General features: G+C 43.3%; 3 protein-coding genes across 5 annotated transcripts in view; 1 reads left to right on the top strand and 2 right to left on the bottom strand.

Annotated features, from left to right (window-relative positions):
• Positions 1-10,034, top strand: part of DNAL1 (dynein axonemal light chain 1) — a 36,232-nt gene extending 26,198 nt beyond the window's left edge. The window contains exons 6-8 of the mRNA XM_046647500.1: positions 2,069-2,195; positions 3,349-3,489; positions 8,054-10,034. Of these exons, the coding sequence (XP_046503456.1) occupies positions 2,069-2,195; positions 3,349-3,489; positions 8,054-8,094 (309 nt within the window). The 3' untranslated portion in view covers positions 8,095-10,034. The remainder of the gene's footprint in view (positions 1-2,068; positions 2,196-3,348; positions 3,490-8,053) is intronic.
• A 5,246-nt stretch (positions 10,035-15,280) lies between these two features.
• On the bottom strand, positions 15,281-17,136 carry PNMA1 (PNMA family member 1). The gene has a single exon (XM_046647513.1). The coding sequence runs from the start codon at positions 17,133-17,135 to the stop codon at positions 16,074-16,076; it is 1,062 nt and encodes a 353-aa protein (XP_046503469.1). The 5' UTR covers position 17,136; the 3' UTR covers positions 15,281-16,073.
• Positions 17,137-18,589: 1,453 nt separating this feature from the next.
• Positions 18,590-26,667, bottom strand: part of MIDEAS (mitotic deacetylase associated SANT domain protein) — a 65,760-nt gene continuing 57,682 nt past the window's right edge. For 2 of the 3 annotated variants that reach the window (XM_046647158.1, XM_046647156.1), the window contains exons 10-13: positions 25,457-25,606; positions 24,043-24,255; positions 22,484-22,680; positions 18,590-22,182 (exon numbers count right to left, since the gene is read on the bottom strand). In XM_046647158.1, the coding sequence (XP_046503114.1) occupies positions 22,005-22,182; positions 22,484-22,680; positions 24,043-24,255; positions 25,457-25,606 (738 nt within the window). In that variant the 3' untranslated portion in view covers positions 18,590-22,004. Of the gene's footprint in view, positions 22,183-22,479; positions 22,681-24,042; positions 24,256-25,456; positions 25,607-26,667 lie in introns of those variants that run through there. The other variant, XM_046647159.1, reaches the window with a different exon arrangement.

Below are 26,667 nucleotides of genomic sequence, written 5' to 3' on the forward strand. Positions count from 1 at the left end.
AGATTGCTTCACCAAAATCTTGTCTTTATTACCTGCTTACAAATATATAGAAAATTGTGTTGCTGGGATGGTTTCAACACCCTTTGCAATTTTCTTTAAGATTTTATTTAGTCTTAATTTTACTGCAGCTATTTCATCTCAGCTGTTGGATTTGTCAGTCCATCTTTGTAGAATGTGTTTCCTATTTTAGACACTGATCACTTCTTAGATGATTAAAACCCATAAAAGGTAATCTAATTGAGCTGATTAGCAAATCTTTATATTCATGGAAGTACAGAAGACAGTGGAACAGCTTGAGAATGTTTTGAAAGACAGAACTATGCCCTGGGTATCCAAAATCTGTGCAACATTTGTAAGTCAATATACATAAGAAAATCTCATTCTGCAAAGTCCTATTCCCAAAGAAAGTCCAAAAATGCACTGAAATTTGGTTATGGCAAAACAGCTCCGTTGAAATGGCTAAAAGCTAAACTAAAACTAAATTAATGCATCAAATGAGTGAACAAAGCGTCACAGACATCTTCAAAAGTTATCCCATCTAAAGATCCTTCTAGCCAATCCTCTCTAAAATGAATTGTTATCATTTTTAAGTAGTTAATTTTTTAGTAAATCAGTAAAAGAGTCAATTCAGCAAATGGCTATTTGGAGAATTGATCAATTGGCTATGTAAAAATTGACCAAGAGTCCTCATCTGCACATGTAGAATGACACTAAATAAGTGGCAGAACCCAGAATTGAGCCTAAATCTTCTAGTCAGTATTTAATCAGTATTTTTTCTGCTACCTCACAGTTTCTAAATTGGAGAAATGAGATGGATGGGGATGCAGTGCAATGAATATGTATGCGATAAAGTTTAAATTATCTGAAGCCTTATTCCCCTCTTCTGAAAGATATATATGATATACTAATTAGATCCTTTGGGAGATTATATTAGAATAATAGCTGAGGGCGTTTGGTGAAATCATGAAGTTCTGATATAAGAGTGCCAGGACGGACTGATTTAAAAGTTTCTGTTACTTTGAAACTGTTGTTTCTTCTACCCAGAAAGCTGAAACTAAGATGAGTTGTGGGAGTTGGAATGGCACACAGAAATAACTCAGGCCACTCCATTCTCAGCTTTTTGCCTTGGTTCCACCAGTATGGAAAATCCCTTAAGGATCTTTATCCAGGGAACATTTATCTGTCTATATTCTCTGAAGGGGCAGTTACCAGGACGTAGACCTGGGCCTCGCATTCTAGACATTACCCTGTGGATGTAGGTAAATTTTTTAGGTTAAGAGGGGATTGAGCATTTAATTGATCCTGCCTAGTATTTTTTTGTTTTTTAAGGAAGAAATAATCACTACATTTATGCCTGTAAAAGAAGGAAAAGTCTTTGTGCTGCCATTGATTATGTCTAGCATTTAAGAGAATGATATAATTTTTATACTATAATGGAAAAACTGTGCATTTTAAACTGAATTTTATACATCAAAAAAATAAGATTGATTGATAGATAGATGGACAGACATATGGTAGGAAAAGGATAGTAAAATGTTCAATGGTAGAAATCTGGGTAGTGGATATATGGATATTTACTATAAAATTCTTTTGACTTTTTTATGTTTGTAAGTTTCCATAATAAATATTTTTTTAAAACCCTGAATTTTAGACCTAGCTCCACTATTTAATAGCATTGTAATCTTAGAAAAAGCCCTTAATCTCTCTATAATAGAAATAAAATTTTTTGCTTTGCCCATCTTAAATATTATAAGGATCAAATAATATAATGTAGAGGGAAGTAATTTGAAAACTATACCATTCAATAAAAGTGATAAAATAGTGCTATTATTTCCCCTCTTGGTGATTTCAATAGCTATTCTTAGTTCAGATCAGTTTGGAGAGAGGAAGAGAATGTTCTGCTTGGCTTTCTTAATGAGAAAAAACTCCCACACAGCCTTCAGCTCTCCTGCCAGTGGACAGGTGGGTCTCAGTTCTCTCTGAAGGCCATTGTCTTTATCTTTATAAGGAAGAGGCAGAAGGAAAAGCTTAAAAATAAGCATGTAAATCAGATTGCTTTCTTTTTCAGGAAGCCGTCGGGGACACATTAGAAGAACTGTGGATTTCCTACAATTTTATTGAGAAGTTGAAAGGGATCCATGTAATGAAGAAATTGAAGATTCTCTACATGTCTAATAACCTGGTGAAGGACTGGGGTAAGCTGAGGCTTGCTAACCTTCTACCTCCTGTCTATAGGAAATAGCCCATAGGGGACAGGAGGCAAAATGGGGACTTTTTTTTCTAAGCACAGAGGCAAATAGCTGTAGGAGTTCCTGTATTTCAGCTCAGCGCTTGAAATTTAAATTTAAATATTTACTTGGAATGATGATAATGGAATAGATCCTGGTCATGTTAATCATGAAAAAAATTTAAATTATCAAAGGCTGAAAGGAATCAGTTTAAATTTAATAATTCTTGGATGGAAGACCTTTTTGACGTCTCTGTTGCTTTGCTTTTTTATTGTACATTATCCATTCAGCATTTACTAAAACCCTATTATGTGCCGTGAGCTATGCCAAGCTCTTGAGATACACAGTTGAATAGGACACTATTCCTGCCCTCACAGAGTTCACAGCTTAGTGGGGAAGATTAGTTCATAAGGGAATAATTATGAAACTGTGATAAGTTCTGCAATAGAGGTTTGAATGAGTTGCTTTAAGAATTAAAGGTGAGGGGCTGGCCCCGTGGCCAAGTGGTTAAGTTCGCACACTCCACTTCGGCGGCCCAGGGTTTCACTGGTTCAGATCCTGGGCTCGGACCTGGCACCACTTGTCAGGCCATGCTGAGGCAGCGTCCCACATGCCACAACTAGAAGGACCCACAACTAAAATATGCAACTATGTACTGGGGGGATTTGGAGAGAAAAAGCAGGAAAGAAAAAAAAGAAGATTGGCAACAGTTGTTAGCTCAGGTGCCAATCTTTAAAAAAAAAAAAAAAGAATTAAAGGTGAGGGAATGCGCAGAGACAAAAGCAGTTTAGCCTAGCGCATACTGCTGCAGTACGACAGAGAGAAGACCTGTTGCTGCTCATTGATGTGCTGCTCTTATGATTCTGAACCTTAGCTCCTCTTCTTATCCCATCCTTAGGCTGGCAAAGGTAGAAGTATGTTTTCTTTTTCCCTCCCTTTCCATGTATCTTCAGAGAATGACTTCATATGGTTTAGCTTCCCTCACTTCCTTGAAAATCTTAAACAGTGAATTGTTCTGATTAGTCACAAGCCGAGAGCTAGTGATATTGGAATTCAACCCCCAAAATCGTAATAGTGAAACTTGCCATTTTAATATGGAATGTATTCTTTGTACTTGTAGCTGAATTTGTAAAGCTAGCAGAACTGCCCTGCCTGGAAGACTTGGTGTTTGTAGGCAATCCCTTGGAAGAGAAACATTCTTCTGAGGGCAACTGGATTGAAGAGGCAACCAAGAGAGTGCCCAAACTGAAAAAGCTGGACGGTGAGTGACTCTGAGCCAGCTTGGAAATGTTTTCTAGCCATAAGAGTTGAATTTGTGACATGGAATCTTGAAAAGGGGTAAAACTAAAGAAAATGATAGGTTGTCTCTAATCTCCAAGGCCACTTCTGTTCACAGGAAATTTGATGGTCTGGGTTTGGGCCAGGACCCAAAGAAGAAAAACTCCTAGGATATTTAGACTGGTATAAGATCATCTGTAGACCAAAAGCTTACAAGAAAACTGGGTTTATTCTCAAGTCACAAAGGTATTATTTTGCAGAAGAATTAGACATAAATGATAAGCAGTTGCTTTTTCACAACTGGATCAAAATTGTAGTGTTCTCTGTCACCCTCTTCCCCAGTTTTAATTATTCAATATCTAAGATAGGTGTCAATGTCAGTAGCTATCCCTGATTGACTGCGTTCAAGTCCCACTTCTACCGCTTCATAGCTTTTTGTCGTTGTGCTAGTTAATCTCACCAAACCTTGTTCTTTTGTAATCTAAAAACTGGAAATGATAATAGTCACAGACTTCTCTGGGTCCTGCCTCCTCCCAGTGGTGCTATCAGGAAGCCAGGCCAGGATTCCAACTGTTCCAGAACCCACAGACTTCCCTCTTTTCTGCCAGCCCAGGGCAATATCTTTCTAGTCCAAGGAGAATTACTATCCGCCTGCTTCTTTGCCACATCTTTCTGCATCTTCTCAGGAACTATCTTCTCAGTGATCTTCTTAGGCTTTTCAAAGACCAAAGCCAATAAGTCTTGATGGTCTGTTTCTGCTTTCCTCACTGCCCCTGAGGCAATGAAGCACAGAGCCGACTAGCCTACCTGATTGAATGTGGGAAAGGAAGATATTTAGAAGAAACAAATAAGTAATATCCAGCTACATTATAATCATCATCATCATCATGATACCATGTACCAAATGCATGTTTTCCTCATTGTCTTTATCACCGAACTCATATGATATTCACATTCAAAACAAAAGGACCTAGTCGTCTATGATTGAAGCTTCCTTGTCCCTCAACTCTTCTCTCCCCTGCTCACCACCTCTGCTGCCCTACCATTCTATCATTCCTAGTCTGTGTCTCTTCTTTACCACCTCTATCTAAAGCTCAGTGTTCAACCCTTTTATCCACCTGAGCTTACTATGGCGGTTGTTCTTAAATGGGGCTGCATCCCTGTGGAGGGAAATTTCAGATCTCTGGGGAAAGAGTGAAAGAGGTCTATAGTGTGAAGAAGTTTTACAGGGGATTCTGATATGCCTCCCTGGAAGAGAGGTGCTCATCTCTCCTCCAATTGAGAATTATTGATGTCAAAGTCTCTTTTCCTACACCAAAAAACTTTAACGGCTTGATTGAGGTGTAATTCACATACAATTAACTGCACGTATTTAAAGTGTATAATCTGATATGTTTTGACGTACATATATACCTCTGAAATCATCCTCACAATTAAGATAGTGAACATGTGATAGTGACTTTAGTTAACAATACTGTATTGTATACTTGAAAGTTCCTAAGAGGGTAGACCTTGAGAGTTCTCACCACACACACACAAAAAGGTGACATGAGGTGATGGATGTGCTAACCTTATTGTAGTAAGCATTTCATCATATATATGTATTTCAAATCATCACATTTACACCTTAACCTTACACAATGTTATATGTCAATCATATCTTAATAAAGCCAGGTAAATAAAGATAATGGACATATACATAACCCCCAAAAGTTTCCCTGTGCCTCTTTGTAATCCTTCCCACCTGCTGCTTGCCCCCTCCCTCCCAGGGCAATCCCTGATCTGCTTTTGGTCCCTATGGCTTAGTTTGTATTTTCTAGAATTTTATATAAATGGAATCATGCAGAATGTTCCCCTTTTTTCTCTCTGGATACACACCTAGGGATAAAATGACAAAGACAGTAAATTACCTCTTGTGGGGAGGTACAGGAATAATCAGGAAGAGGCAAACAGATTTCTAAGATACTGGTAATGTTCTATTTCCTAAATTGGGTGATGGGTATACAATCATTGGTTTTGTTACTCTTTAAATTGTTTATTTTGTATTTGTATGAACGAATATTTCACGATTTTAAAAACTAGAAAAAAGAGACATTAGAGTCTTAGACTTCAGCCTTTTTGTATTCACCTTTGGTTGGACTCTAGAAGTCATTTGAATCATTTGTATTTATGTCCTTCAGGATTGTACACAGGAAGTGAACTCCTTCCCTTAAGAATGGAGCAGAACCTATCATGTAGACCCTGAATAGACCAAGCCACATTATAGCCTTTTGGACCAAACATTGACCTCAGGCCAATTTGAACAGCCCCTAGAAGTGGGATAGACCAGAACAGAGATGGCTACAGCAGCTAACTTGCCTGTTTTTGCTCCTCTTCTATTGCTTATAAGCAAAACTGAGGGATCTGAAAAAGCTAAAATGAAAAAGCTAGACTGTACCAAATTATAGTGGGCTGTAGAGCAACTCTCCTGCCAGATGGTCATATAACTTGGTATAACCACTTTGGAAAACGTGCGTTATCTACAAAAGCTCTACATACACATTCCTGATTGTTGTTAGTGCTGTCAAGTTGCTTCTGACTCCTAGTGACCCTGTGTACAGCAGAGCAGAATACTGCCTGGTCTTTTTGCACTGCTGCTTTTCATAGTGTTTTCATGGCCAATTTTTTCAGAAGTGGGTGGCCAGGTCCTTCTTCCTAGTCTGTGTTGGTCTGGAAGCTCCGCTGAAACCTGTCCACCGTGGGTGATCCTGCTGGTATTTGAAATACTGATGACATGGCTTTCAGCATCCCAGCAACACACAGCCGCCAGTATAACAACTAGCGGGTGGGTGGTCTGGTTCCCTGACTGGGAAACAAACCAGGGCTGCTGGGGTAAGAGCAGCGAATCTTAACCACTAGACCACCAGGCTGGCACATATCTCTTATGACCCAGCAATTTTTCTCCTAGCTGTATACCCAAAAGAAAAGGATATGTTTGTTTACCAAAAGACAGGTATGAGAATTTCATAGCAGCACTATTTTAATAGCCATAAATTAGAAACAACCCAAATGCTCATCAACAATAGAATAGATAAATAAATTATGACATTTCATACAATGGAACATTATAGAAATGAATAAACTACAACTTCACATAACATAGATAAATCATACAAACATAGTGTTGAGCAAAAGAAGCCAGATGCAGAGTGCATACTTTATCATTCCCTTCATATCAATTTCAAAAACAGGGAAAATAACCTATGGTGTTAGACATTAGGACAGAGTATATATTTTGTAGGGGGATAGTGACTGGAAGGGGGTCTGAGGAAGTTTTTGGGTTTCTGATAATGTTTTCCTAATCTGGGTGCTGATTACCAGATATGTTCACTTTATTTACTTTTATCAATCTGTACACATATAATTTATGCACTTTGTATGTATATTATCCTTCAATAAAACATTCACTCTCCCCCCGCAAACATGCTGTGGGGAGAACAGAGATGTAAAATTCTGCCCCTGCCATACAGACCGTGAATGTTCATTTAGAAAGGATCACAGAGGAAGAGGCACTGGAGTGGATTCTTGATGAAGGGCAGGGTTTAGGTGGCACGAGAGATGGGAGGGCGTTCCAAAATGGAGGAACTTTGTTCACCAAGAGTCCAGAGGTAGGAACGTGCAATATGAGTTTGGGAGACAGTGAGTTGATCACTTTAGCTGGAGTGGAAGGTGACTAGCTGAAGAGTTAAGACTGAATAGTTGTTTGGGGTCGGATTGTGGGCAGGATTCAAATGCCAGAGCTCAGAAGATGGGTGGCCCTTGACCCAGTGAGAGCCTGCAGATTTGTTTTGTTTTCTGTGCTTTGGTTCTTTGGATTTTTTTTCCAGTTTATCCCTAATGTTTAATATTTGGGGAAGTAACATAAAAATTCAGATTTCTGTAAACACTGGGATTGCATATTTTATTGTGAAAAATGAAGAATATTTGTGTTTAACATACAAAGTTTTTTTAGTGTGTATAGGGCTTTATTTTTCTGCCTGGCACCTGTAGGCATTTTTATTTGCAATTCTGCATTTGAGGAGCCAAATATTCATAAGTGCTTATATTAATCCATTTCAGAATTCTCCTCAGAGGCTTTTTGGATAATTTGAAATTAAAGAAATTATTTTATGAATTTTTATTTTTTTATTTTTATTTTTTTGGTGAGAAAGATTGGCCCTGAGCTAACACCTGTTGCCAACCTTCTTCTTTTTGCTTGAGGAAGATTGTCGCTGAGCTAACATCTGTGCCAGTCCTCCTCCATTTCGTATGTGGGATACTGCCACAGCATAGCTTGATGAGCGATGTGTAGGTCGGTGCACAGGATCCGAACCCATGAACCCCAGGCCGCTGAAACAGAATTCACGAACCTAACTACTACACCATGGGACCTGCCCCACAAAATTTTTTTATTTTTATGGCATACTTCACAGCATCTCAGAGCTTCTCAGGTTAACAGGAAAATATTTCATTTAGAATTTTAAGAATCTGTTGCAAATGACGAGAAATAATTTTCTTTTTCATTTTAGGTACCCCAGTAATTAAAGAAGATGAGGAAGAAGATAACTAACACCACGTTTTCTGCTTTATGTTAACTTATTTAAATGTCGTAAGAACAATAGATAAGTTTTGTATAATTGTCTATTTTAAAGATTCTGTGTGGGCAAAACATTCTTAAGATAAAACAAATCTCTCATTCTTATCTATTTTTTTCTTAACCTCTTCACTGTTCCTCCCCCAGAACGGTAACCCCAACTCTATATATTCTAGTCCTCTTCTTAGAAACTACAAACTTCCAATTTTTGTCTTCAGTCCCAATTATGTATTTCGTGGCCCCATCCACTGCAACGTGTATAGACCAGTCATTTTTAACAACAAAGGAACAAATGTGGTTCTTTATTCAGTTTGTTTAGCTTTCTTTCAGGCCAGACATTTAAATATATATACTTAACTTTTGAATCTGTAGACCATCTTTCCTGAAGGTCCATCTCCTTATGACTCAGAAGCACAAGTGTGTCATGCCTGTGGTTCAGAAGGCAGCATGGTGATGGGAAGTGTTCCTCTTAGAAATACAGCAGCAGCCCTGGAACCAAGACTCCCAAGTTCAGTTGGAAAAGTTATGGTGAAAAAAGGAAAATTAACATCTTAGAGGCCTTATAGCCCACGTTACATTTACCTATTTGTTTTTCCAAAAATGTGTGGATTGTCAACTGGAATTTAGGTTGCGTTTACATGTTTGGCCACTTGAGTCACTGTGCACAGTCAGTCATTCTGTGATTTAGGTCAGTGGTTAAAATGACTGTCATGATCATTCCTTTGACCAATACTGTGGCCATCTTACTCATGTGGACCTGACCTTAGGCACACTTTTTGGTTTATAGTTCCTTATGTGTTGTATGAGGAAATATATATAAGCAGTAGTTATATTCGAATTCCTAGCCTAAATGTTGGCCATTCATGTATGTCAAAATTTGCCCTAATAATTAACTTTGGTCTGTTGACCATCATGTTGGGAGAAGTGATTGTTATAAGGGTATAGAACTTAAAGACCGAATTTGGTACCTTTCAATAAATGAAATTTAGTATTTCAAAATATACTTTTAGAAAAGTTTTAAATTAAACAGCTCTTAAAATGGCTTATGTAAGTGGTTGTGAAGGGAAAAGAGAAGAGGTGTTTTCATTACAGGATCCCAGACAAATGGCAATTTTTTGAGGATTGCCTCCTCTGTAAAGCATTGTAGGTGATTTAGCCTCAAAATTGCAAAGCAATAGTTGGATGCAGAGCTTAGAATTTATCATATAAGAAAAAAAATTATTCTTGAAAAGTGCAAGATATGGCAGTCAGTAATGAGATGAAGCCCATAGCAGGCCCTGACGGAAGCGCTGATAGATTGCAGAAAGAAGTCAGAGGCCTCTGCCAGTACGTGCCTCAAGTCCCTCGGTCGGAGACGCTGATTCTTGTTTCCCTATTTTCTTGTATAAAGTCAAAGAGGGGAGTCATTTTTAAAAAGTGATTGCGTAAGTAGTCCTGAATTTCAGAAGTTCTTAGCTATCATTTAAGCAGGAATTACGTGCTTTCTCTGAGTCACTCTGATCAAAAGGGATCACTGCTTCGACAATCAATTCTAAATACAAACAACAGGAGGGAAAATTAGTCCCACACTTTTTAGCTTCCTTTCAACTCTTTCTTACAATCTGATAGGAAGAAATCTTTACTCTGACTGGCTTCTACATTCAAAGCTTCTGGGTATTTCTTTTGTGAGCCAGAGGCAATGAGCAGTGATGTTGAAGGCCCATAAGCTAAGAGAGAAGATGATCTTCTTTACTTGTAGTTTGCACTTCATCTAGTGGGCATCTAAGCCATATTGCTATATATGGGTATATTTTCTAAAAATTATTCTGGAAGTGAATATGGTAGTAGAGAATGGATGACTTCATATTGAATTTATTTGTAAAATGGCTTACAGTGTTGGTGTTTGTTTTTCCTGAATTCTGTAATATAGAAACTAATTTTCTTTCTCCTTGTTTCTTTTCTTTTCTTTTCCTTTTTTTTTTTTTTTTTTTGCTGAGGAAGATTAGCCCTGAGCTAACATCTGCTGCCAATCTTCCTCTTTTTTTGCTTGAGGAAGATTAGCCCTAAGCTAACATCTGTGCCAGTCTTCCTCCACTTTATATGTGGGTCACTATAGCATGGCTGACAAGTGGTGTAGATCTGTGCCTGGGATCCAAAGCCGTGAACCCAGGCCACCAAATTGGAGCACACTGAACTTTAACTACTACACCACGGGGCTGGCCTTTCTCCTTGTTTTTTGATATCTTTTAATTACTGGTAGGTCTCAGAGAAATATAAGGAGCTTGTCTGTGTTTATTTCACACAAAATTTATACTCAGTTCCACTCAGCAAATATTTGAATGACTTCTATGCGTCCATTTCTTGGTATTGAAGCCAGAATCCATGCCATTAGAAAATGGAAAATAGGGTATATGAAGAAGTTGAGAATATTCTCTCAAATCATTCCTTAAATCATCCTTTACTGCTGCAAATTTAACTGATATTAAATGCCTTTGTTTTATGCTTCTTGGATTAGATATTTGACCTACTTGGAATGGATTCTCTCCGTGCTCCTGGTTTAAAGCATTATGCCATTTTAATGGCTCGTTTAAATTTCTTCTATTTTTATAATGATGGTAGAGCTCTGGAGTCAGCCCAGTATTTTAATTTTTTACAGAAAATTTGATTTCATTTGGCCAAGGAATCAAACTTTTCTATGTTCCCTAACTCTAAGCTTATGGCTGTGTTACCTGGTGAGGCCTTGAAAGGTTTTTTTGTTCTCTGTTAATAGAAGTTTGTTCCTTTAAACCAGAATTTCTCAACCCTGGCACTGTTAACATTTTGGGCTGGATAATGTTCGGGGGGGGGGTGCTGTCCTGTGTATTAATAGAATGTTTAGCAGCATCTCTGGCTTCTACTCACGAGATGCCAGTAGAACATCTTCCCCAATTGTGACAACCAAAATGTCTTCAGACATTGCCATCTGTCCCCTGTGGCGGAGGAGTGAGAATAAATTCGCCTGTGGTTGAGAGCCAAGCCAGTGCTCTAAACCAGCATTCCTTTGTCCAGGTCCATTTGCCTCCACTCTGTAGCCATGTGCTACCTGAGTCGTTGTGTGAGAGAAGGGGATGTATTTAATAATCATGGATGGAAGGAGATGGTCACTAATGTTTCCCTTTTTTGTAGTGCTCATTTTAACAGCTTCCACATAACATTAGAATCTCAGGGCTGGAAGGTTCAACTTATTTTTTTCTCAACTTTTCTTTCTTAACATTCTTGTTTATCTTAGGACAGTGATTATTAACCTACCTCTCTCTTACTATCAACAGAATCTAATTTTATGATAGATTTTTCTTTGTCTCTAAAGTTTAACGTTTGGAGTGTACTTTAGAAAATGGGTCATCATTCTTCAAGTGCTCATTCATTGTCCAATAATGCATGTAAATTTGCAGACTGTAGCCATCGTTAAATATTAAAAAATACTGTATAAAATTTAGTCATCATATATGAAAGTTAGCTGGTGTAGACACCAATTTTTTATGTGATCGGAAGTATGTCTGGTCATGATAACTGGTCAATAACTTGATATGGTTAGTGGATCCATTCCACAAATAGAGGTGGTGTAAGACACTTAAATGTGGTTCCTGGGTGGAAAGAGAAATTTTGACTTGAATAGGTACTTCTTCTGATACCTTTTACCGGTGGTCTGAAGTAGAATAAGGAGAAATAAGAAGATACTCTTAATTGTTGACTTATTCTCAGAATTGGTGACGGGTAAGTAGAGTTGAAGGTAGTTATCTTTGTGGCCCAGAATCTTCCACTTGGATTTTTCTTAGGGCTAAATAGAAAAAGTGTAGGGCCTAGGAAGGTTGGATTTAACCATTAAAAAAATTAGGAGGAAATGTCAAAGTATCAATCATGAGTAGTTAGTGTCTCTCACTGCAGTCTGACTGTCCTTTCACAAAGACCTTACATCATGAGTATTGGTAAGGGGAGAAGACTAACTGCTGACCTGAAAGTTATCCTTCATCAGAAATTAATTCCTTTGGCACCTATTTTCTTTATTTGGGCTGCTTAGTGTGTCTGTAAATAATTAAATATAAACCAAGATTCAGTATAGCAGAGTTGGTGCTTCTGACAAAGCTAACTTGACCATATTCCTTTGTCTTCACTCTAGCATGAGGCTTTTTGCTTAAACCATAAAATAGGTGCAATTAAAAAAAATTAAGGATGTTTTAAAAAGAAATCACTAAACTTTTAGAAACCCCTCATCTATGTCTCTATTCCTGTCTTTTTATAAACCAGTGACTGCAAAGGAAGAAAACTGAAAGGAAAAACTAGACTCTTACCTTTTTCTGACCTAAGATAAATTTTCACCTGACACTTGCAGAAGTCATAACTGGATCCTAGTTCATTTCCCATATCGGGTGGGTTAGAGGAGAACCAGCCAACCAAATTATGATCTAGCAAATTTAACAAGGGGTGGGGAAGAGTAAACTATTTTTTCAGTAGATTTGCACTTTAAAATTATGAACTGGATGTTGGTGGAAAGTACTCCCAAAGGGAAGTTGGGTAAACACCTAGCCTGCGTGTGGATGTTAGAGAACCAAACCTCATCCTTGCTCCTTCTAAGCCCTCCTGAGCGGTAGTTGTCTGTTGACATCATCAGAGTCAGGATTTCCCTATTTCTCTACTTGGTGTCATCTTCCATGTCTGCTGTATAGACAGGCATGCCTCTGGGGGACGTGTCAAATAGAATTCTACTCGGAATAGAAACTTTGTGAGTTATCTTTCCCATGTCTAGATTTTTAAAATTAATTGATGTTGGCTAAATTAAGTTGTGGCTAATGTTATGAGGGTGGGACGTTCTTTGCTTCTTTGGTCAGCAGGGTACCTGCCTCTGAGGTGCTATTGCCTAGAGGGATCGATCCCATCAAAAGACTGGTGAGTTGGTAGCTGTGGAGAACATACAGATAGCAGCTCCTTCTCCCTGGCTGTCAGTCATGATCATGAGCATCATTCCAGAATCTTTGGCTTCTAGAACCAACTCCATTCTGAAGAACATTTTAACATCTATTAATACTTTGGTAATAATCTTTTATATGCAGGAATTTTGTAGCATGACTTTATGACTAAACTTATTGTGTTAAATTATTTAGAAATGTTGTTTCTGAATGTTATTTTGTGAGACTTGTTTTAAAATAGTAATAAATTGCTATTTTATAAAAAAATTAGTTTGTCTCTCTTTTCATTACATGACCATTAGTTTTAGCTAACAGAGCAACTACATGAACTTCCAATGATATTCCCAGTTCTAAAGAAATTCTGTCTTTGAATGACATATTCCACACAGGTTGTGTGTGTGAGAGAGAGTGACTCATTGCTTTATGCTAAATTTGTTTTTCAGATGTTCACTACCATTGGTAATCTCGTCTCTTGGGTTTGTCAGTCTTTCCTAGAAGCTCTCTGGGCACCGTTTCAAATGATTAGGATCCTGGAAAGAGTGCTTCCAGGGACAGCAAGTTACTACTGCACTTGGCCATTCCTCATCCTCTCCTTACTTCCGGAAGAGTACAGGATTAAGGTTGGCTGATAGGCCCTTGATTTGTGGTCTGGAATAACCTGACGTTGGCGAGCCCCTTTATGATACACAAGAAACAGGAAGAACCGGGCAACAGCAGTAAAATTACACATTTTCCCAGCACTTATTCTGTGCTATCAGCCAAATGTAACTTTGGTCACAGAAAGGAAATTTAGTGGTTTCTACTTCTCTATTCCACAGTTCTTTGGTTATGAAGATATGTTTCTTGCTTCTGTCCTCCTTTAAAACGCAGATTTTAATTACTGAGCCTATAAAGAGAAAACCTTAATTCAGTTTATAAATAGCTCATTATTCTTTTTAGTTCATTGTTTTCTAGAACAAGGAATGGACATCGAGAATCTTGACATTGTTTTATACCATATATACGTACTGTATTAAATATATATGTATGTATATGTAGATATATACAATTGTTATATATAATGAAAGAATCGTAAGTGATGCCACTTCCTCCTAAAATGCAATCAACTCCGCAGCTATAAGAAGAATGTATATCCCTATGTACAGACATAGAAGGATGCCCATAACATATTGGGTGACAAAATGAAGAACCCGCTATTTTTGTTATGAATGTAATATGTATGTGTGTGGAGTGGGAGTGTGTACATATACGTGTGGCTGGTTGGTGTGTGGCACCAGTGGGAGCGTGTATGTATGTGTGTGGAGAAATAAAAATGTATGGTAGGGGCAGGAGACTGTGGCAGTGTGTGTGGTGAGAGGAGGGAGTGCTGTGGGTAAGCTGGGAGTGAATGTGTGAAGACAGGATTGTGAGACGTGAGGGGAGTGTGTGTGTACCCAGCACAATGCCACTGGGAATGGAGGGGGAATGGGGACATGTTTATGGGGGAAACTGAGGATTTGCATATCTGTTGTGGGGGTCACACATGAGGAGATGTGTGTATTGAGAGAAGAGTGTGAGGGAGGAACAGCCAAGGAATGTGAGGACATGAATGAGTGTACAGAAAAATCTGTTAGAACATATACCAATATTAGCCTTTATATATACATTTTTTACCTTACGATTATTACATAGGTCAGCTATAATTTTAAAGCCTTGTTACTGGGGGAACCCCACTGAACTCATGTTCATGTGATCACTTCTGGATTTACTGGAGTCTCGAGAGGGACATCTTCAGTCACTAAATCTCTGCAGCCAAATAAACGTTTTTAAGCCACATTTCCCTTTTTATATCCTCTTGATATGAAAGGGCTGCTGTAAAACTGAAACACTCATTTCACAGATAATGAGTATTATTCCTGCATGTAAACAAACATTTTCAGCTGAAAAGGGACCTAAAGGGGAGAAAAAGCATAACTATATAACCTCCTAAACCCCATTTCAGGATTTTCTAACATGTTAGAGTAAGTTAATATTCACTTATGTTTATTTAGCCTTCTAACATTTGCCTGGTAGAACACACACAATTGAACACATTAAAAGGTATTGCAATTGAAACTTTCATAGTATGATATAAAGCTTAAAGATAAAATAATTGAGGTCTGATTTTTTAAGTAACAGGGGAGGTCTTCCTAAGAAAACAGAATACAGATCTTAATTACACTGAAATTTTTTATACGTGTCAGAAAAATGAGAAGACAATAGAATTTTTAAAATATTTTTATTCATATACATGTATTTGATAACTTCAAATTTAGAACACTTGGAATCAGTATGAACAAGGAGAACTATTCAGTGACAAAGATTTGAAATGGGGGAATGGATACTGTAACTGGTTCATATTAACCTCCCCATGCGATTTATACCTGTATCTTGAACAGTGAAAAATTCTGATTTACACAGCCCTATAATTACAGTATTTTTCTAACACCCCATTTCATAGTCTCAGAATACTTTTGAATTAAACTGATCCAGATGTTTAAAGATGAAAAATAAGAAATTTGCACTATAAAGTTGAATAATATCTAATTCACATTTCTTTCCATTAACATAAATCAGGTACAATTTACAGTGAACACAAAAACTATTCACGATATTAGTAACAAACAACAGTTCACATTTTTACTGAACACTTCTTGCATTAGTCAGGCCCTACGCTAAACGTCTGAACATGCAATTTCACATTTAATTAACCTTGATAGGAAGTGTCACAAGTTCACGTTTTTCACAACTGATGATGATGCTACTTTGACAGCTTGCACTGAGCACTTGTGTCCAAGCCTTTGCCTGGAATTATAGCTAGCATGACTCCCTTGTAGCAGCTCAGGGTGTTCACGCGCACAATTTTACCACTGTAACATAAATATGAAGGCCTGACTTCTCCCCAGAAAACAGAACACGCCTTAGTCTTTACTAAGAGACACCCCTATAAGACAGCACAGAGACAAGGAAAGCAGCTGTGATCTAGGTCTGCACGGACGCCCCGTTCCCCGGGACTCAGAAGTGGCCCTCCAGGCCTAACTGCAGGAGGGCGGCCTCGGCCTCCTCCTCCTCCTCCTTGGCCTCCTCCTCGCGGATCTGCACCAGCAACTGAAAGAGGTTAGGGGCCGGCCCTTCCGCAGCCCCGGTCAGCCACAGCTGCCTTCGGATGGCCCCGCTGTGGTTGGCCCCGGCAATGACCTGCTCCAGACGGGCCTGGTTCACGTTATCTTTATCTATGGCCCCCTTCTCCACCACCTTCTGCAGCAGAGGCTCCAGACGAATGACATAAGCAGATAACTTTTCTCCCGGGTTCTGGTAAGTGTTCAGAAATCTGACCTGCGCGTCCCTAGAGCTCTCGACGCTCCCAAACACCTGCTCCAGCGCCTTCAGGCATTCAGCGGTGGTTATCGCAGGGTTGTTAGTCTTGAGGATGCGGATGACATCAGCGGCGGGGCCTCTAAGACTCTCCATCAACCGCCGCCTCTTTTCTAAATCGGACACCTGCCACTCCTCTATGACCTCATTAGTGTGCTCCAGCCAGGGATCAAAGGTCTCCTCCCCAGGCCCCGGGATGTCCCTCCCTGAGAACAGCGTCAGCTTCTTGTACCATATGGACTCAACAAGAGGCTGAATAACATTATCCAAAATATAATTTAACATCTCTGCTGGCATATCTGGGCCTGGGGCCGGAGCGGGGTTCTGAAACCCTAGGACACGGGCAACATCTTGCACGGTCCACCCCTCTCTCGCTAGGAAGAGGTGTAACCTTTCTAAAAATTCAGCATCGGAAGTCGGGGGCTTAAAGACCACTTTCCAGACGCCCCCCTTACCCGGCATCTCCCTGGGGATCGCGGCGTAATCGATAGCGCCAGTGAGCTCTAACAAGGCTGCCTTCGCATTCTCTTCCCTCCAGAACATTCTCCCAAGCACTCGATAGGGCACCTGGGGCATCGCAGCCTGGAGGGTCTCTTCGATTTCAGCCTCATCACAGTTCACGGGGATCCCCCAGACCAGCAGCGCTCTCTGGGAGTTCACATCCATGCCCCTGCACCAGTCTTCCAACAGTGTCATCGCCATTTTCCCAACTATCAAGGACCCCAATTTTACAAAAACGAATTCGCCTATGGCTCTCCTGCTCAAGGACTGAGGACGACAGCAGACACTCTCCCCCAGTATGCCCGCGGGAGGCAAGCTTTAAGCAATCACCACAAACGACCCCGGAGTCCTGGTCTCGTCCTCTCGCCGTCCCCCAAAGTCAGTCCGTCGGCGAGTTCTCGGAGCGAAGCCTCGGGGATGCTCTGTCCGTCAGTCACTCAGCCGCCGCCATCTTGCGTCTGCGGCCGGGGTCCTCTGCCCGCGCGGGCAGGCCGTCGCGTCGCCGAGGCGAAGGCGAGGAGCGCGGGTGGCCGGCGAAGGCAGGAGGCGCCGGGAGCGGTCGCGGGGCGTGGCCGCCTCCTCTCCGCAGCCGGGGCCGCGCTCGCTGCTGCTCCCGGAGTCGATGGGGCGTTCGCGGTCGGAGCCGGGCCTCCAGGCGGGCGCGGAGCGGCTGCTTCGCAGGCGAGGACCGTGGCGCCCCCGCAGGGAGAACTGCCCTGATGTGCAGCGGTGGCGGCGGGGCCAGCCCGCGCGAGGCTTCTTCCCGGGTGCAGGGACCTCTCTGGGCGGCGAGGACACCGAGGACTGAGGACACAGGCGGAGGCGCGAGAAGGACGTGGAAGCGAGGCGAGGGCGGGCACGGGCGGCCGTGCGCGCGGGCCGCGGTGGGCTGGCGGGGCTCGGCGGCGGGCTTCTCGGACCCGCTGCCAGCCGAGGCGGTACTGCCGCAGTGGGGGCGGGGCCAGCCGGGTGAGCGGCATCCGCCCCGCCTCCGCGGCCCGGCCTGCGGGAGCGTAGCCATGGCAACGGTGGCCCAGACGACGCGAGCTCCGCGCGCTCCGGCGGCCCGCGGGGGTCAAGCGGTTGCCATGGTGCCAGCCGGGGGCTGTGGGCACTGGTTTGTTTGACGGCGCATTTCATTTTCCAGAGTTTTTGTTTTTTCTTTTAACAAAACACCATGTTTAAAAGACAATAATATAATTCTGCAGTGGATTAAGATGATATTGTTGAAAATGCGTCCGTCAAGGCAGTCTTGTCTATTCCTGTCGCTCATTCAACCAGCCAATGCCACATATGAAACTACCCTCTTCAGCAGCGCGGCTTCCCTGGGCCACCTGATCGCATTCTGCACCCTCCATATTTCATCCCAATGAAACAAAAACGATGGAAGTGTGCCATTTACATGTTTTTGTGTGAAACACTGAGTGGAGACTTTTTCTTGTCCAAAATTTTGTAAAAAGATCTATTCAGTAATCTTTGTTGCCAGGCAAATGCTAGTTTGCTGTTTCCTCTGTCCTAGCATCATTGACAATGGACTGATAAAACAGAACCCTTACAGTTCAAAAATGTTGAGTAATCCCCTGCAAGCAAAACCAGGCCTACCTCGGTCAAGCCCAGATGGTGAAAATCTCCCCAAAGAACACAGCACTCAACTCTGAATTTTTAAAACCTTATTTAATAAAAGGTTTAAAGATACAGAAGAACATTCAAAAGTAAATAAGTTACATAGGTACATTACAATCACATCAGCAAGATTTTCTTTAGTGTATTAATTTTTTTATAAAAAGCACACAAAAAATAAAATCTTCAGTCTGGTCTATCACAACTGTACAGCAAAAGAGGTAATATTTATATATATGTACACTATTTTAATATGTAACAGTCTTTAAAAAAGGGTGCCACAGGCAACAAACACACAAAAGGCAGTGTCTGATTTTTTTTCAAAATAAAAGGAATATACTTATTTATATGCTATTAAAATATTTGTACAATAATTACAGACTGTCAAGGCTGTTCCTGTGCTCTGTCCCCTCCAACAAGGCCCTCAACTTAGAGAGAAATGAGGAAAAGGAGAAACAGCTGCAAATTGTTAGTTAGAGGCAAATATTAACACAGCAAAATATGGGGAGGACATACAATTGTTTTATAAAAATATGCATACTTGCTGTAAACCTAAGGAGTTAGGCTCGCCAGTCTGGTAATAAATACCATCTGAGAAAAGTGAGTCCCAGTGGAAACATTTAAACACTGAGGCTTGAGCATGTATTGTATTCCTCCTTCATCTTAACATCTGGCACATAAGAAAGAGGTTAGGTCACTGAGGCAGTTAAATATAGGGGATCCCTTTAGACATAAGCAGCGCACGACCTCTGTGCCAGGGGTGGAGGTGGGGTGGCAGAAGGGGTGGGTGTACCTTAGCTGTGAGGGGGGCTGCTGAAGGCATGGAGGACAGTGCTGAAGCCCTGTCTCCTTGGGTGGGCAAGAGACCTCAGAAATGGTCTGGAACACAGGCACTAGGTTAGTTTCATGCCCTTAGCTGAGTGTAATGGAGGCTGGGAGATGGATATGTGAGATGACGTGGGGAGGATATTATAAAGCCGGAGCTTTGTTTGTCATTTAACTTCTTAACGCAAAGAGCTCTGAATAGAATAAAAAAGAAAATGAAAAAACGAAAGATGAGCCCAATGTGTTCACAGGGAGAAAGCACCATAAAAGATATACCTCTGCCAGCTTCTACGGCTGCACCTACTTTATTGGCAGGGCACTTGCCACAATTGCATCTGCCCTCTAAGCATTTTAACTTTCACGTTGCATTCTAGATATAAATCCATCCTGGAGCATGAACCCTTCTAAAATGCGGTGTCTTGTGGGATTAATACAGAGAGGTACCATCTTGATTTTCTCCACCTACATTCACCTGGTCTGGTCTCCGTGAGCTTAGAAGAGGAGAGTCACTCTGGACGAAGGAGGTTTCTGTTCCCACATGTCCATAAAGGGGCCTGGAACTAAATACGGTTTAAACAGAAAAAACCTTGGGAAACATAAGTAGCACTTTGGGGAGAAGCTGTGAAGGCACTCGTATTACACAAGTGATTTAGAAGAGAGCCTAAATTTGCTACCCTCCTGTTTCTGGAGGGCATATCAGATTTTTGCAATTTTGGGACATTGAAATTGTAGAAGCCTATGGAGGAAACTAACTGGGAAGTTGGAGATCCAGGAGTCTGGGGGGAGAATATTGTTATTCCCATAGCTGGAGTCCTATAGAACCATATTAATGCATAAATGAATGCTGAAAGATACCTGATAGTGCATAGTTTAGAAACAAAACTCCCTCCCCGCTCCCAGCTCCCGCCATGATGCCTTCAGGCTATCTCATAGGGAGCGGAAGGAATACTTTTTGGCTCCTTCCTAACATGTTGACCTGTCATAGACTTGCATTCACTTAGAACTTCTTTTACACAACAGACCCAAAAAAATAGCCCTCCTATGGGACTGGCAAGTGAAGGGGCCTCTAGAACCTTTCAGCCCTTTCACTTCAGTGACTCCACACCAAACACGGCTTCTTCAAGACAGAAACAAAACCAGAATCCTGGCTTCCAGCCAATCCTCTCAGGCAATTTGAAAGTACAGCCAGAGAAAAGGTAGCAACAAGAACTGCCTTTGCTCTCCCTTGTTCCTGCCCATCTCTGTGTGGCTTTGGTGACACCTTCCACCTTTCAGTGCTACTGTCATTCCCACTGGCAAGTTTCCAGAGCAGTGAGGCGAGGGACCTTAGGGTCTGGAAAATCGGGGGATGGGGCGGATGCCAAGAAGGTGCCTTGTTTTGGGATAAATGCACTTGGGCCTCTGGAAAGCAGGAAGCCCCTGGTCCCTGAGAGGATGTTAAAAATTAAATATTAAGAATAAATAAATAGCTCCCAAATGACACAAGTCAAGGAATGAAGGCTCCTGTCCAATCTGGTTAGGAGACCTCCCCCTCCCAGGGAAGGATCCAGAAATCTCCAGCATGCAAGACTGGGGGCTAGGCTGTGGATGTCAGCGCTAGAACAGGTGAAGTGAGGTTAGGTTGCAGCTGCCAAGGGCAGGACAGAGGCCGGCAGGGAACTTGCACCAAGGAGGAGCGGGATGGGCCTAGGCTAAGCTCCCTTAGCAGCCTCCAGGGCCCAAAGGTATTTGGTAAAAAGGTGGGAAGCAGGAAGAGCCAAGGCTTATCAAAAGCTCCCTCAGGCCTAGCCCTGCAGCCTCGTCCTCTGCATCGGTCCCTTCCCTCTGGCAGGCTGAGAGCTTGGAGGGGAACACTGGCCTCTTCCCCTAACATCTGAGAAAACTTTCTAGCCCCAGCAGGCTGCTAGCAAGCAGCAAAGGGACAGGCAGCTGTCCTCAGCCTTTCTCCCTCCGGGCATTCTCACAGCCTCCCTCCCAGGGAGGAGGTGGGCTCTCTGAGGACAGGGTCACTAGAGCAGCTTAGGCCTGCACATTGTCACGCAGGGGACAGCTCAGTGCCAGGCTAAGCTCCCCCTCAGAGATGGCCACCCAAGTCCCTCCAAGGGAGTCTCTTTTTCCGGGGCTTGGGGCAGGGCCTGTGTAGCCTTTCAGGTCCTCTGGGGAGGGGGACTAATGCTGCAAGCGAGGGGGGGCGGGGGTAGGCGGGGGGTGGGGGGGTGAGCTTGTGCTTGGCTCTCCATGGTGACCGAGGGGAGCAGGAGGAACAAAGAGGAAATGAAGAGACTGCGCGGCAGCACAGGTCCAGCGGTGGCAGCGGCTGGAGCCCCTCCGGAGGGGCAGCCCCCGCGAGCAGGGACTCTCACAGTTTCGGGAAAGCATGAGGACAACTTCCGACAGACTGAATGCAAAGAGAACTGGATCCTGCAGCCCTTAACACTGCTCCCGGGGCCTTTATAAATAAACGAGCCGTTTATTTTATTGTCTTATTTGTTTTGCAGAGACAAGTCCACGCGATCTCTCCTCTCTCCCTCTGGAGGTCGTGGGGTGCTCGCAGACGCTTTGGCAGGCTGGTGCGGGGAGGGCCGGGCCGGAGGAGGGCCGCCCTGGCTCCCCAAGCCCGGGACCTCAGCCCCTCTCGCCCGCGCTCTCCTCCCGCAGGGCCGACGGGTGTGGGGAGGCGGCGGCGGCAGTCGCCGCTGCGGCCGCGGCCTCTTTCTCCTTCAGCCTCAGCGCCGCGGCCTTCTTCTCCTGCTCCGCGTGGCTCTTCATGTGGGCGCTGCGGCTCTTCACCTTGTAAAACACCCTAGAGCCGGGCAGGAGAGGCTCAAGTAAGAGCTCCGTCCCCACCACCGCGCCACGTGGGTCCTCCCCCATCTCACCCCCGCAACTAAGGGATGGATGGGCTCTTGATTCAGTGCCATCCTTCCCCTTCTAAATGCTGCCAAGTGACATCACTGCCCTGGAAATCCTCTGAGCCAATCAGAAGACAGGGCGAAAGCTCAGACTACCTCCTACTTCTCCCCCAGAACTGCCATCTGCCCCACCCCAACTTCCAACCGCGCAACCCTGTTAGGTCCCTATGGAGACAGGGCCTGCCATCTTACCTGCCACATTTTTTACAAGGGAAAGTGTTCTCCTGATTCTGCGTCTTATTAAATGTCTCTGTTTTTTTCTTCTTCTCTGAAAAAGGTAGTGCCCTTCGTGACTTCCCTGCCCCCTCCCTCGGCTTCTCCAAGACCTGGCCACCAGCAGACCCAGGGGCGTTGGACTCATGGCTTCGCAGGATGAGGATGTCATTGGCCTGGAGAGGATCAAACAAGGAGAGTTCAGAGATTCGGGGAAGAGAGGATCTTGAATTCTGGAATCTCAAGGAACAGAGGGCCCTTAAAGGTCATACACTCATGCCAAATGGTCCCCTAGCATCCACTTGAATCCTTCTAGTGACAAGGCACTCACTGCCTTCTCCGCAGCCCAGTCTGTCTTTGGCCAGCTCTATCTTTACAAAGCTGCGAGTACAGTGATTCTGTGGGACAGGCCTAGCTGCTATAGGACTTCTCCGTGAGTCTGACAGGGGATCTCGATGTCTCAATTAATGACACATGCGTTCATGTTTTCAGTCCATTCATGCCTTCATTCCATAAATGAGATTCAACTCCATGTGATGTGTCAGGTGTTGGGGACAGAGGTGACAGACAGGAACCCCTGCCCTCAGAGAGCTCCAAGTCTAGTGGAAGGGATAACACATGTCTGCAGCTAGCTCATGACAACATGAGCCAGGCATGGGAAACGCCAAGCAGGTGCCAGAGAGCAGAGGACACCAGGAGCAGACCCGGAGAGGTGTTGCTCAGGGTATGGGAACCATGGGCCTCAGGTTAGGGGAGCCCCAGATGACCGTTAGAAGTCATCAGTATGTGCACTGGGTCGGCTCTCACAGGAAAATGTTCACAGAAGTCAGAATTCGATCGAGCATGTATACAGAGCACAGCTCTTGGAGAAGGAACACAGCCAAGGCTAAGAAGGGAGCAAACAGCTATGTGTCTGCAGTCTGTCGGGGTGTTCCTGTAAGCATAAGCGTACGATACACATGACTCTCATGGTAGTTCTTCAACAGACCCTTCCATCCCCTCCCTCTCTTGGGGGAACTCTCTCCAAGAAGGAACAGCTCTGGCCGGTATGTCTTGCTTCTTGGCCTGTGATACGGGCAGAGCACTGTACATGTGTAAGGAGCTATTATTGTTATTCCCATTGTCTCAGCTCAGTTTCAGACATTCTTGTCAGGGACACAGCTCTCTTAGGGGGAGCCCTGCCTGAGCTTCAATGTCCCACACACCTTCTGGGTTTTCACAAATCCTTTCTCCTCTGAGCCTCAGATACAGAAGGGGTATGGTATAAAAATTAACAACAGACTCTGCAGTCAGGCTGCTAATAGCTATCTTATCTTGGACCTCAATTTCCTCATCTGTAAAATGAGAATAATGACAGGAACTACCACATAGGGTTATGAGGATTAAGAGTTAACAGCATAAGGTGTTTAGTACATTTCCTGCTGTTATGATGATGATCATCCTCATCATGTTCCTGCTCTGCCCTCCCTCTCGCACCCCCAGGCCCAGCTCCAGCCCTCCTCCTGGCCCTGGGCTCCCATACTGGAAGTCACACTTACCGACTCATTGGCCTGTAGTGTCTGTGTGGCTTTGACAGCCGCTGCCCTCCGGCTTCGCTCTCGCCCCTCTTCCTGCTCCCCTTTCTCCTGGATCTCTGGCACCTCTTCCTCCCCCTCCTTCCTGGTCTCCTTTACTTCCCTTTTGGGCTCCAGCCTCTCTTCACTTGGGGACTCTCTTCTGGGAGGAGGCACCCTTGGGAACTTCTGGGAAGTCTATGGGGGACAAGAATGAGGGCAGTGAGCCTAGAGCTCAGTCACACAGCTGCAGTGCACGGACTCTGCTCACTGGCCCCTGCTAGTCCTGCCTGCCTGGCCTGGCCCAGTGCGGCCTCCTGTGCTATGACTCATACTGATTCCACACCCTCCCACAGCTGGTCTGCCTGGGAAAGGAGAGAGTCTGGAGGCCCAGGAGCCCTCAGGATGAGACCAAGCACTTGAAATCAAGCTGGGGCAGAGAGGGAGCATGCCAGTCCCTCCCCACAGGCCACCTGTCCTCCTGGATATGTCCAGGAGACATGTCTTTGGCAGGGTGGTCTGGTGGAGCCAGGCAGCAGCCTTGAGCTCCATTCTAAACTATCTTTCTATTGCTTTCTATTTCTCCACCCCCTTCCCATCTGCAAAATGAGGACCAGACCACTCCCTGTCTTAGAGTAGCATGTCACCAAGTATAGACTTGAAACCCCAAGGTGATGTTAGGTGGATACATGGACACAGAATTAAACAACATTCTCTATCAATCCTGATTATATCAAGGACAAAGTCTCAAGTTGGCGTGAATGTGTCTTTTACCCTTTTCTAGACTGAACGAGAGAGATCAGGCCTCAGTCTCAGAGCCTTGGCAGATAACAGTATCTACCTTGAATTTAATAACATTGTTTGGTTTTCATATATATTTATTTTTACCGGTACCTTCTATGGCAAGCAATACTGGTTTTCTATTTATGATTATGACATAAAGCTTCTCTTCTGGGTAAAAAATGGGTTAACTTAAAACAAATATTAAGTAATAGCACAAGTGGTATATGGACATAACAAAAATAATGATGGTGATGTGATAGGCTACAGATACAGCAGAATTCATAACAGTCATACAAGAATGACTGGAGTTTGGGAAACAGTGTTGGAGGTCTGCTATGAGGGAACAGTAAGATGACGCTGGTGCGAATATTGTGGGAAACTTCCCACAATGTTCTGCATCAAGACCATGTACGATCACTGTGACAGTGGCAGATAAAGAAGAGTACTTGAAGATCCAGGGCCAGTGCCCAGGACATCAGCTCCCTGGGGCTGTCAGGGGCACTGCCTTGTCTTTGCCCTCCAGGGACTCTCAGAGAGCTTGGCCTCAGGCTCCCAGCTCACCCTGGCCTCAGAACCAGCCCAGGCTCTAAGCAGCTGAAGTTGGGAAGGGAGTCACCTTAATATCCACTTCAACCTCTTCCTGGGCTGACTTCTCATCACTTGTATCCACATCCCCGAAAGTTAGCGTCCCATTGCGGCCAATTTTCACCTGCTTCTTGTAGGTGTAGTAGAACTCCACGCACTGGGCCACGGTCTTGGTCTGGATCTGGTTTGAAGCCAAAACTGAGGTGAGTTCCTGGTTCAGCTCGCCTGCCTGAGAATACTCCAGCCTTTCCCGTCCCTGCAAATCCCCCCTTAACCTTAGCAAACACTCAACCCAATAAGCCCAGGAAACACAAGCATTTCTCCAGTGCCTGCTCTGCACAAACCACTGACAAATTCAGTGAAGCAATGCTTCAGCACTATTTAAAAAACCTAAAAACCACACTTGGAGCCACTGGCGAGACTTGACTATGGATTGCATATTAGAGAGCATTACTGTATCGGTTTAAATTTTTCTTTTTTTTTTTTTTAAAGATTTTATTTTTCCTTTTTCCACCCAAAGCCCCCCCAGTAAATAGTTGTATATATTTTTTGTTGTGGGTTCTTCCAGCTGTGGCATGTGGGACACCGCCCCAGCATGGCCTGACGAGCCGTGCCACATCTGCACCCAGGATCTGAACCAGCGAAACCCTGGGCCACCAAAGCAGAGCGCGCGAACTTAAACCAATCAGCCACAGGGCTGGCCCCTTTGGTCTAAATTTCCTGGGTAATGAGGTTTTGTGGGAGAATATCCTTGTTTTTAGGAGATATTTGGGTCAAAGGTCATGATGTCTGTAACTTACTTTTAATGATTAGTTAAAACAGAGAGGCACTATAGGTGTGTGTATAAGTTTATATAGAGACAGAGAGAAAAAGCAAATGTGGCATATGTTAACAATTGGTAAATCTAAGCGAGGCATATATGGGTGTTCATCACACTATTCTTTCAATTTCTCTTTAAGTTTGAAATTTTTTCAAAATAAAAAGTTAAAGAGGAAAATGGACACCAGCCACACTCAAACCAGTCTAGACCTGGCAACACAGACTGTCTTCATCAATCCAGGCAGACAATTTCATTCCTCTGCAGGGAGTGGTGACGGACAAGTGAAGATAAAGAAACATAAAATGGTCCTATGTCAGGGAGGAACTCAAGGGAAACTAATAAGAAAGCCCTGGAAAACCTGAAGAGGAAGCAGGAGGCCAAAGTCTTATTCCTAACTCTGCCACTCTACGGCTGTGACCTTA

The sequence above is a fragment of the Equus quagga genome, chromosome 20, assembly GCF_021613505.1.
Source record: "Equus quagga isolate Etosha38 chromosome 20, UCLA_HA_Equagga_1.0, whole genome shotgun sequence".
Lineage (NCBI taxonomy): Eukaryota > Metazoa > Chordata > Mammalia > Perissodactyla > Equidae > Equus > Equus quagga.

What these genes read in the sequence shown, in the direction of transcription:
- PNMA1 (XM_046647513.1), bottom strand. Translation starts at nt 17,135, where the DNA reads ATGGCGATGACACTGTTGGAAGACTGGTGCAGGGGCATGGATGTGAAC.